This window comes from Chrysemys picta, chromosome 16 (genome assembly GCF_011386835.1).
Source record: "Chrysemys picta bellii isolate R12L10 chromosome 16, ASM1138683v2, whole genome shotgun sequence".
In the NCBI taxonomy this organism is placed as follows: domain Eukaryota; kingdom Metazoa; phylum Chordata; order Testudines; family Emydidae; genus Chrysemys; species Chrysemys picta.
In genome coordinates this window covers 11,977,068-11,989,391 of record NC_088806.1, presented here as the reverse complement: position 1 = coordinate 11,989,391, position 12,324 = coordinate 11,977,068, and the positions used below count along the sequence as shown (strand labels likewise).

The window sequence follows — 12,324 nt, the reverse complement described above, 5'->3', positions numbered from 1 at the left end:
TGGGACAATGACAGGGAGAATCCCCCAAAGTGACTCCTTTGATTCTGCTCTTCTGTGGCCTTTGGTTCACAGAATCATAGAACTGGAAGAGACCTCGAGAGGTCATCTAGTCCTGTCCCCTGCACTCAAGGCAGGACTAAGTATTATCTAGATAATCCCTGAGAGGTGTTTGTCCAGCCTGCTCTTAAAAATCCCCAATGATGGAGATTCCACAGCCTCCCTAGGCAATTTATTTCAGTGCTTAACCGCTCTGACAGGAAGTTTTTCCTAATGTCGGACCTAAACCTCCCTTTCTGCAATTTAAGCCCATTGCTTTTTGTGCTATCCTCAGAGGTTAAGAAGAACAATTTTTCTCCCTCCTCCTTGTAACAACCTTTTATGTACTTGAAAACTGTAATCATGTCCCTTCTCAGTCTTGTCTTCTCCAGACTAAACAAACACAATTTTTTTCAATCTTCCCTCATAGGCCATGTTTTCTAGACCTTCAATCATTTTTGTTGCTCTTCTCTGGACTTTCTCCAATTTCTCCACATCTTGCCTGAAATATGGCGCCCAGAACTGGACACACTGCTCCAATTGAGGCCTAATCAGCGCGGAGTAGAGCAGAAGAATTCTCTTTTCTCATTTCTTTTTTACAATACTCCTGCTAATACATCCCAGAATTATGTTTGCTTTTTTTGCAACAGTGTAACTCTGTTGACTCGTATTTAGCTTGTGATTCACTGTGACCCCCCCAGATCCCTTTCCACAGTGCTCCTTCCTAGGCAGTCATTTCCCATTTTGTATGTGTGCAACTGCTTGTTCCTTCCTAAGTGAAGTAATTTGGATTTGTCCTTGTTGAATTTCATCCTATATACTTCAGACCATTTCTCCAGCTTGTTCAGATCATTTTGAATTTTAATCCTATTCTCCAAAGCACTTGCAATTCCTCCCAGCTTGGTATCCTCCGCAAACTTGATAAGTGTGTGATAGAAAAAGTCACCCACGCATTGATTTTAGTTCACAGACTCAAGCCTGAGGCCAGTTTATTGCAATACATACCAACGCGTTGGGGCGACAGTCCAAAAATTGTCACACCTAGCAGCAGCTCGCAGGCTGCTTTATTCCGTCAAACTGCAAGCATAGTACAAATAATACGTCATTTATGCGAAAATAAGAGTAGGGGTCTGTCCCTTTTTCCCAGTAGCTTCATCATTATTTACGAGAATTGGGTGCCTATTGGGTGGGGGGGGGGGTTTCTTGGTGGTTTTGACATGGGTGGTACTTGGCACCAGCGGGGGTGTTGTTTTTCGTCAGGGTACATATTGTTTTCCCGGGGGGCCTGGTGGTTTATTACAGGACGTTACTATGTTTCATCAGCAAGAAGTTATTATGTTTTTTTATCTATAAGCGGTTATCATGTTGCTAAGGCCTTTCGCATGGCTTCCTCCCCTCCCTCCTCTGGTCATAGCCCATGACCGTATTTGGCAGAGAATTGCACAGCTTAGCTTTGTTCAGGTTCTGGCCTGTACTGTTTTATGTAAAGGCCGTCTGTGCAGTCAGCTTTTGTCACTGGGCCTGAATTTGGGCCTTTGGTGTTACTGTGGCTGTCATTAAAAAGGCTACCTAGTTCTTTTTCCCCACAATTTCCATCCTCTGATGCCATGTAGGCATCATTATCGTAATTTGCTAAAGCGGCTATAGGGCAGTATTTAGACTTAGTCAGTGGAAAAGGGGGATTAGCGGACATGAGACTGGGGGTACTGATGGATTTGACACTAAGGTGGCTTATTTCTGGGTCTGAGGGGGAACACAGTGTGGTTTCGGGGATATCTATGGGGAAAAGAAGGGATTGGGGTGGAGGTTGAACCTGTAGCTGGGGTAAACAACATATCTTGCAGAGACAGCAGAGGGAGGCGATTAATAAACAGCAACAGATCGCGAGAATTATTCCAGTTAGGTTTTTAAGATTGAGGAAGTGAAGAGGCTGGGCGTGGCTTGGGTGATTTCTTTAGAGGCAAAACACAAAACGTCATGGGAAGAACATAGGGTACTCACTCGATAGGCAGCCTGAAATGCTTTGGCCTCTTCGTTGTATTCGACCTCTGTTACATGTACTTGGTCTTGGAGGTGCGATAGGTTGGAGAGGAGGAAAAGTAGAAAAGTTAAATTTAAGAAGCGGTTTGGGATGAGGGAAGTCCAATCGAAGGTAAGAGGGACGGCTGGGTGGAGGGATACAGAGATTTGGGGATTAGCAAGCCATGTGATAAATCGGCTACCCTGAGCAGTGGTCAAATTAAGGTGAAAAGGAAGAGGGGTGTGGGGATTCGATGGCAGGGCACAACTACCCCTTTTCCCAAACAGGGCTTCTCCTCCTGGGGCCTTGCCTACTGCTTCTCCTTCCCAACAAACTGTATCAAAGATGTTCAGCAATTCCCCAGGGTGTAATTTACGGAGACAAAATAATTGTGGGGGTTCCAAGGGCCATAAGGACCACAAGGTTCCAATTCCCACCCAGACGTGTTGATCAGCGAAACCATGGGGAGTGGTGATAAAACGGCTAGGTCCGTGGGGTGGCTTGACTTCCCATACCTGCCGGCTGATAACCCAGTCCCATAGACAGCCCACCCAGGGTCCCGGCAAAAGTAAGTGCGCTGGGGCCCATGTGCCATTGACAAGCCCCGAGGCCTGGAAGGAGCATTTTGAGGAGTCTCAGGCCCACTCTGACAACGCCCACGTATGCCTCCATTTCCATAGCTCGGGTGGCACTCCTGCAGTAGCGTTAAGGGCTTTGGGCCCTCACTGACTGAGGACATCGCTCCGCATTTCTGCTAAGAGACCATTAAAGAAATCCTGCATTTGGCTGCAAGCTGAATCCCATCCAGTGTTTTTCCCTATTACAACAAGGGTGTTTCTTAATTTTGTTAAGAGGGTTTGGATTGTGGTTCCCAGTCCTGACAGGGCATGGAGGGTTTTTATATTTGAGTGGGTGCTGGTTAACACTGCCTCAGTGAGGAGGCCTGATGCCCTTTCCAAATTTCCCAGGCATTGTTCATGGTCCTGGGCCTTGTCTATCGTCCAAATAGCGGCTGCTCCAGTTAGACCATGCAAGGCCCCTTCCAGCAAGCCTCTTTTTCTCCGAAAATTTTCCCACTGCAGAAGCTGGGCTAATCCAATGGCCCTTCCTTGGGTACAATTGGGGTATAGGGTAGTTATCTGGAAGGCGGAAATGAGAAGGTGATGGTTCCCATAGTTGCATTTAGCACCATCCACCGTCGGTAGAGGGAATTCTGTTGGTTGGGTGGGCTGTACCACATTTGGTGGTCCGAGACTTGAATTTCTCTGAGGCCGCGATTAGACAGATGTGTGTGGGAAGGATACGAGGGGGAGTAGTTGGGGAATGGGGATTGTAACGATGGGCTAGGAGGCAGTCGTGTAGAGTAGGGGTCCCCCTCCTCTAGGTGAAAGTAAACTTAGGGTGACAACCAGAATAAGTGGTAGGAATACCAAAAAGCAGGTAACTGATTACAAAACATTGCATGGAAGTTCCCGTACCAAAAGACAGTTCACAGGTGCCAGCTGTTGCTAATATGTCAATCTCTGCATGGGAGTTTTCCTCCAGAGCCTCAAAGTTGGTGTCGGTAAGGGAAAAGGGGAAGGATGCCTTGGTGACGGTTTTGTTTTTACGCCACTTGATAGTGTGGTCATATAGATAGCCGTTAGGTCCTGTTGAGAACAGGCCGGGACAAAATTTCCCAAGTAAAAAGGGGCCTTCCGGCCTTGGGCAGTCGGAAGCATTTTTACAAAAGTATCTTGGGACCTGGCTTGGGAAGTGCCCACGGGGCTTAGAGGGGAAGGGGTGACAGTCTGACTGGTAACTGACTTGCCTACTCAGTTGGGGAGTGCAGTGCACCAGGAAGGAACCTGGGGGTAGTGGCAAGGGGCTTCCCCTGGGAGAAATCTTAGGTAATAGCGAACCTCACGTTCCCAGGAAGTCATACCACATGTCCCTCCTTGCCAGGTAATAAGAAAAGTTCGCTGGTACCATGGCAAGTTTTTAATGTCCTCTGTTGTAACCAGCCTCTTTCCCTTCAGGGCATCCAAGGATCGGGCGACTCGGGTTCTCCGGGAAGCTTGGGGCTGGGATGTAGAGGGTGCCGGTCCGAGAGTTGGGGGTGGGGCAGGAGTTGACCCAGAAGTCCAAAAGAAAATAAGCGAATCATGAAAGTTTAGGATTAGCAGCAATAGCATAGTCACACACACAAACCAAATGGAAGACGTGAGCCATTTTCAGACTTGAGCAGACTCCTTAATTCTGTCAGCTGGGTCTGTCATATTTACTTGGTTGTACCTGCGGGCGCTTGGCTCTCCAGAGGATTTTTAGAAGGCTTTATTTTGGCCTTTTGTTTTCTTCCTCTTAATAAGTAACCCGGGCTTTTAAGGGAGAGGTCTTGGGCCACCTCCGCAGCTTCCCACGGTTCTTCAGGGCCAAGGAGTGGAGGTGAGATTCTCATGTCCACTGGGGCCTGGACTCGCTTGCACTGGGAAGCGTGGATCCAGTTGGGCAGGTTGTGGCACTTGACAATGGTGTGGGTGGTTAGCAATATCTGGAACGGGCCTTTCCAGCGAGGTTCCAAGCAATTCTTTCATTGATATTTTTTGATGTATACCCACTCTCCTGGTTGCAAGTCGTGACAGGAGGAGTCCACTGGAGCAGGGAAGGCACACTGAACCTGTTTGTGTAAAGACTTAATACATTGCATGAGTTTTTTACAATATGCCAGGACCCTCTCATCTGTCAGCTGTGTATCTAGGTACCTGGGTGTGATAGGAGGGGCCGCTGGTATTCTCATTGGCCTACCCATTAAAATTTCATGGGGGGGAAGATCATGTTTGTGAGCAGGGGTGCTCCTCATTTCCATTAGGGCCAGGGGTAAAGCGACAGGCCACTTAAGGTTGGTTTCTGAGCACATTTTAGCAATTTTGTGTTTTAGCACCCCTTTTCCCCGTTCCACTGCCCCAGCACTTTGGAGGTGGTGAGCACAGTGAAAGTGCTGAGTGATTCTTAGTGCCTTGCAGATTTGCTGCACGACTTGGCCTGTGAAATGAGTACCCGATCGCTGTTGATAGAAAGGGGCAGTCCAAACTGGGGAATGAATTCATGTAGCAGTTTCTTTGCCACCGTCAGGGAGTCGGCTTTGGCATGGCGGTAAGCCTCAACCTACCCTGAGAATCTACAGACACATACCAATACATATTCGAACGGGCAGCATTTAGGCATGCTGATAAAGTCAATTTGTATATTAACAAAAGGGCCCCCTGGGGAGGGATGGGCTGCAGGCTTGGTTTTCACAGGCTTTCCCACATATGAGCAAGGCACACCGGGCAGGTGTCGCAATACTGTCGGGCCATTGCTGCAAAATGCAGGGCAAACCAATGCTGTTCAATTGATAGTATCATTCCCCTGCTCCCTACATGGGTTAGCCCGTGGGCCAGGCGGGCCAAATAAGGGAGCAAGCCTCTAGGTGCTACCGGGTGACCATCCGGAGTGCGCTGTACGCTGTCGGGAGACTTTTCACAACCCACTGTTCTCCCGTAGTCCTTTTCCTCCTTTTCTGCCCACTCCTGCATGTCCACCAACTCTCGTATGAGGGTTGGGGGCATGTCAGGAGAAGATGAGTCAACAAGGGTCAGGACTAGGTCGGAGCTAGCTAGGGCTATATAACAAATGGCAGAAAATTCAGCCGGAGACCCAGAAAGGGCCGCTTGCTTGGCTGATCCGTCAGCCAGAGCATTTCCTTCTGTGACCTCATCACAAGGAGTTTGACGGGCAGCGCATTTTATAATGGCTATTTCAGAAGGGAGTAAAAGAGCAGTAAGAAGTGCATCAACATAAGACCCATTTCGGATGGGAGTCCCTGCAGAAGTGAGGAACCCTCGGTACTTCCAGAGTTTCCCATAATCGTGCACTACCCCGAAGACATAGCGGGAATTGGTGTAGATGTTAACGGACTGTTTTTCCGCTAGGGAGCAGGCACGGGTAAGGGCAATCAATTCAGCCACTTGGGCCGAGTTCACCCCTCGAAGGGAGTGAGCTTCCACTAAGTCATGGGGTGAGCATATATCATACCCTGCTAGAAGGATACCCTTGGGGTCCCTGAAACAGGACCCATCGACAAAATATATTAGTTCAGCGTTAGGTAAAGGGGTCTCTTTTAAATCTACTTGGGGAGAGCATAATGCAGTGGTCACCGCTTGGCAGTCATGCGGCTCCCCATCCCAAACAGTTGGGAGTAGAGAAGGCGGGTTGAGAACAGGTCAACGGGTTAGGGTCACATTTGGAGCATTTAGAAGCAACATTTCATATTTAGTCAAGTGAGAATTGGACCTGTGTTGGGTCGCTCCTTTTAGGAGGAGTAGGGTTACAGCATGGGGGACCAACACAAGGAGAGGGGACCCCAAAATGAGTGTGCACCATAATTGCCGCTGCAGCTACTGCTCTGAGACACGGGGGCAGTCCTGCCGCCACCGGGTCTAGAGGGGCGCTATAATAAGCGACAGGCCATTGGGAGTCCCCGTGTTCCTGAGTCAACACCCCCGGTGCTATTCCATCCTTCTCCTGACAAAAGAGGGTGAAGGTTTTAGAGTAATCGGGTATGCCCAAGGCTGGGGCACTAGCCAATTGTTCTTTAAGAGTTTTGAAAGCGGTTTCAGCTGTTTGGGTCCAGGGGAGGGGTTCCGGCCCATCCTTGTGGGTTAGGTTATGTAAAGGCTTGGCAATAGAGGCGTATTCAGCTATCCATTGCCGGCAGTAGCCTGCCATTCCAAGAAAGCCACACAGTTGCTTTTTAGTAGCGGGTCTGGGAACCTGTAGTAGTGCTTTAATTCTATTGTGAACAAGTGTCTCTCTCCTGCGGTCAAATTGTGCCCTAAGTAGTGGACTCAGGGAAGACAGAGATGCAGCTTTGATTTGGAAGCTTTATGTCCCCTTTTTGCCAGAGTCTGCAGCAGGGTTAGAGAATCCACCTGACAAACCTCCAACATTGGAGAGGCTATCAGCAGATAGTCCACATATTGGACTAAAGTGGACCCTTTAGGAAGCGTAACATTCTCTAGGTCCTTCCTGAGGATCTGGGAGAAAATGGTAGGCGAATCCGTGTAACCTTGTGGCAGTCTGGTCCTTGTATACTGCAGGCCCTGAAAAGTAAAGGCAAACAGATACTGGCTTTCTGGGTGAATGGGGATGGAGAAAAAGGCTGAGCATAAATCTACTACTGTGAAGTAGGTAGCAGACGGGGGGATGCACGAGAGAATGGTTGCAGGGTTGGGCACAACTGGGAACAGGGGGTGTACTACTGCATTTACAGCTCTCAGGTCCTGAACAAAACACCATTTCCCTGTACCCAGTTTTCGGACGGGTAGAACTGGGGTATTACATTCACTACTAGTTTGAACAATAACCCCCTGTTGAATTAAGGAGACCAAAACTGGCCTGATCCCCTCCTCTGCAGCTTTAGAAAGGGGGTATTGTGGGATTCTGGGAAGGGGCTTAGTCGGGTCTAACCGAATTTTAACAGGCTTTGCCGATTCTATACAGCCCACTTGATTTGGATGTTCCTCCCACAAAGCTGGGGGAACTTGGGCCAATATTTCCTTTTGAACTGGGGAGAGATCAGGGCCTGTTGTTTTGTCGGGGGAATGTGCCTGCAGGACCCCCAAGACCTCGTGCTGTGCGGCCTCCGGAGCCTCCAGGAACACCCCTTTAGGAGTACAGAAGATAGAAAAGTCTAATTTACATAACAGATCCCTTCCCAGGAAGTTGACGGGGGAACAAGGGCTGAGGAGGAAGGCATGTTTTTCTGTCAAAGGGCCTATTGATATCAACAATGGGGTTGACACAGGATGGGAGATAAGGACACTACTGACCCCCACTGTGTTAATAACTTCCCCAGATAAGGGGGGGGGGGGGAATTCCTCCACTCGCAGTGTGGACCGAGAAGCTCCGGTGTCCACTAAGCACTTTACTGGGGTTTTGTTAATGGTGCAGGTAACATAAGGGCCAGATTGATTCAAGGGGATAACTGGGGCAGTAAGGTCACATAAGGTCTCATGGCTGTCCTATCTATAGTCCACCTGTGCGGGTGGTGGGGGTGCAGCCAACGGGCCCTCCCACTGCGGGGCCTGGGCCCTTCCTTGCTCTCTATAGTCCCATCGATTTCGATGGGGGCAGGCCCTTTTGATGTGTCCCTCCTCTCCACATCCATAGCAGTAAAAGGCTGGCGGGCGTCCGGGGGCTCCGCCTGTTCGTGGCATAGCCACGGAGGGTATTTCTGCCCTGGTGTTTCCTTCCCCATACCTATAGGGTCGATTGGGTTCCTTCCCATTGTACGATTTCCTTTCTTGTATCTTCGGGTTTAAATTATTGATTTGGAGAGCCATTAGGTGGGTCTCCGCTTCTTCCCTTTTTTTCTCGCTTTGGTGGTAATAATGTTGGGCTTCAGCTAGGATTTCCTTTGAACCCTTTCCTTCCCAACCCACTAGACCCAGGCGTAATTGTTCACTAATTTTTGGGCGGAGACCCTGGACGAAAACGGCCACGATAGCTTGCTCTGCTTGGGTTCCAGTGTTATTAATGCCCGAGTATTTTTCAAAGACCGATTTTAACCGGTCCAAATAATCAGCAGGGTTCTCCCCTTTACTTTGTTTACAAGTGTTTATTTTAGTCCAATCGGCCTTTGGTGGGCAGACCTTAAGAATAGCTTCTAACAATTTTCCCCTTATCTCGGCCAATTGTTCTCTATCTGGCTCCACTTTGTTCACTCCATTGTTTCATAAAGATGCCTCTGTGTTTCCTTGGGCATTACGCTTCTCAGGAATTCGTCTAAGTCTCCCATAGTGGGATTATAACAATAACAACCTCCAACTCCTCTTTAAAGCGGAGAGGGTCATCTCCAATTTTTGGGAATTTAAGGCCCAGAGTGCACATATCTGTTGGGCTCCAAGGGGCATGGACCTCCGTTACCCCACCGTCCAGTGCAGGGAGTTGTCTTAAGGGGAAATTTCTTACCTCATGGGAGGTCCCAATTTTCCCATCTGGACTGGTTTTGAGCTTCCGTACAAGCTCCCTTCGACCCTTACTTACATCTCCTAAGATATCCTCCTCCATTTCTCCAAATTTACTGGGGCGGACTTCCTCTCCTGCCCCCCCCTTTTTAATTTGTCCCGGCGGGCCACTTGCTGCCTAGTACGGTAGGCTGGGCCAGGAGATATGCGCAGCATCTCAGCCAACTGGTCTGCCTGATCGAAGATGCGGTGCATACATTTCTCCAATTCCCCAACTGGGGAACTTGGAGAGGATACTAAGGGCATTATAGATTCCGTGGGGGAAGAGGGAGCGGGCTGGTGTCCACTCGCCTCGTCCTCATCCTCGAAGCCCGCCCCCCCCATAGTGGGGAACTTGCTGTGGCTGCTCCCCCTCTGGTTGCCCCTGGGGTACCCGGGCTTGCCTAGGCGGTCTCCCATGATCCAAATAAAAATCTGTAAGATCTTCGGGGGGTTGGTTATAGGGAGGGGGTACCGTCGGGGCCCGAGGAGCTGAGGGTATTTGTCTAACCGGGAATATGGGGGCAGGCAGGGGAGTTAAGGGTTTAGATTGAACTTCCTTCAATTGTTTTTTTGCTTCTTCTAATTGGGCCTTAACCTTCTCATGGGAGTTATTTAGACTTCGTTGAATGGACTCTCGACGTCACTGGGTTTGATTTGCCTTGTAAACTAATAAGGCACCCCGAAGGTGCAAAATCTTTTTAAAATCAAAAGTCCCTTCCTCCAGGAACTGCAAACTTGGATTATCCCTTGTGTTCCAATTCCACTCCTTTAAAAATTTGCAGGTCAGGGGCCCATAGTTGGAATGCATATACGTGGCCAGAGTACCCTTTTCTGGCGCTGGGACCTGCTTGGACTGTGAGGTTCCCATGGTCAGATGGCTTTGCCTCAACACTCCCTAAATGATCAAACAAGACAGTATTACAGTGATAAACCCCGTATTGCCTAACTGTTCAGTGAATATTATGGCGTTAAATCAATTAAGCAGCCCAGCCGCTCATAAACAAGGAATGGCGTTTCTTTTCCCTTCACCAGGCCCCACCCCACGCCCAACAGACTTGCAGTGCCTCTATCGGTGCCGGGCATTGTGATCTGGCCAGGGATGACACAATCAGAGTTCTCTCACTGAGGCACAGGTGATCAGTTAAACAAGCAGAACCAGTCACTCGTAAACAAGGAGTGTGTCTCCCCTTCTTCCCCCACCCCCCCGGGCCCTACATCAAGCCCGGCAGAGCTGTAGTCCTTCTGTCAGTACCAGATGCAGCACCTCGGCCAGGGACGACCCGAAAGGCCTGATTCACCTTAATTCTATATGCATATAGTGAATTAGATCTGGACAAGGCAACCCCCCCCCTTTTTCCGTGGGTGAGGATTAAGTACTTAATGAAGCAATTTGCTAGAAAAAAACCACTTCCTGACTATTAAAAGCAATATTTCTCTAAATCCTAGCCACTAGAACACTGTGGTAAGCCTCGGTCTCTTTTCCAGGCGAGGCCACCTCCCCAAGCCTCCTTTACAGGCGAGGCCAACTCCCCAAGCCTCCTTTTCCAGGCGAGGCCAACTCCTCAACATTCACACCAATGGGGAGGATTTATAAGGGAGGTCCTCGCACACACCCCCTGTCAGCAAAGAGCACAGGCCCATCTTTTAAAGGAACGAGGTAGGATACCCTATTGCCTCTGGTACAGCGCGATTTCCAGGGACTTCCCCTCTCTCCGAGCAAGGGGAGGGAGCCCACGGCTCCAAAAGGAAGATCTGCAAGCTTCAAAAGGAAGATCTGGGGTAAAGTTTTGGTCGTAGGTCAACCACACAGAAAGGTCAGGAAAGGCGCAGTCCCCGCACACCCCTCCCCCAGCAGAGAGCACCGGCCCGCCTTCAAGAGAACGGGATGGGTTACTCTACTGCCTAGGAGTACGTGGGCAGTTTCCCAGGGCCTCCCTGCCCTCCGAGCAAGGAGGGGCTCCTCAGCACTTCAAGGGAAACGGGTGGGATCACCTTATGGCCCACAATCACACAGCACACCTAATTCGGGACTTCATTACGGCATTCTGTCACACTGCCAGCCTATTGCTGGTGGGAACCCTGCCAACCCCTCTCGGCTGCTCCGGGACTCCCTGGATGCCCAGCTTACTTCACAGTAGGGATCAAGGGATTCCTTGGATTTCTGCCCTACCCACTGTAGGATCCACCTTTTCCCAGGGTCACCCAGCAGCCGGTCAATCGTCCTCCAGGGGGACCAGTCCCCGAAGGCCGAGCCACACGAAGCAGCTGACTAACACAAAGTAGGAAGCTATAAAAGCAAAGCACAGGAGCTTGGCGTACTCCTTGTTCTCGCCGGGTATCATCACATAATAAACAAATTCCCCGTCCTCATGGGGTCCAAACTACTTCCCCTTTCTCATCGGGATCAGAAATCTTAATCTACACTTCCTCACACTGTCCGTGCACAGCTCCTCCCTTAATAGGACAGTGAGCTATGCCCGGACATAGGGAGAAAGCATCAAATGTTTCCCTGTCAGTTTGTCTATCCCTAGTCCTCGAGCCTTTCCACCCGAGTTGCAGCAGCCACCCTGTATCAGTGATGGTTTCCTTTATGTCCCGGGGAGACCACCCAGCCTATTCACCCTCTGTTCCTGCCTGAATAATCTGTCATCCGAAACTTGTTTTTATACTGGGCTGGCACTCTAAAAGTGCTCAACTGCCAAACAGATGTCCCAGTAATTTCACTGAGGCTGTCCCAAGGAAACCGTTGGGTCTAAGACTCTCGTGTATTCATAACACAAAACAGACAGTTCCCGACGCCCCCCCAGGCTTATAGCCTAAGTAAACAATGATAGAGATAGCGCAGCATGATGCAAGAGATTAAACAGCAGCCTGCCAAGTAAGTGTGCCAGCAGAGCAAGCATCAGTCAATTGAGTCTGTTTTAGCAAAGTTCAGATCACAGCGTACCCGCCCCGAGCCAGAGCCTACAGGCAACTTCCCACCGAAGCCCAAATGTGGAAACGGACTGCGGTCCTCCTGCCCGGAGGGATATTGAGTGATCCCGGACGAGCCCCCAAATTGTTGTGGAAAAAGTCACCCACGCATTGATTTTAGTTCACAGACTCAAGCCTGAGGCCAGTTTATTGCAATACATACCAACGCGTTGGGGGGACGGTCCCAAAATTGTCACACCTAGCAGCAGCTCGCAGGCTGCTTTATTCCGTCAAACCGCAAGCATAGTACAAATAATACGTCATTTA

General features: G+C 49.7%; 1 protein-coding gene across 4 annotated transcripts in view; it reads left to right on the top strand.

Moving 5' to 3' along the window:
• Positions 1-12,324, top strand: part of LOC122173394 (gastrula zinc finger protein XlCGF57.1-like) — a 45,613-nt gene that overhangs the window by 1,184 nt on the left and 32,105 nt on the right. For 2 of the 4 annotated variants that reach the window (XR_010593137.1, XM_065569575.1), the window contains exon 2: positions 10,570-10,741. The exons of the other annotated variants lie outside the window; for them this stretch is intronic. Coding sequence is in view for 1 of the 2 variants with exons in the window: in XM_065569575.1 (XP_065425647.1) it covers positions 10,570-10,741 (172 nt within the window). In the remaining variant the exon portion in view is untranslated. The remainder of the gene's footprint in view (positions 1-10,569; positions 10,742-12,324) is intronic. 4 annotated transcript variants of the gene reach the window in all.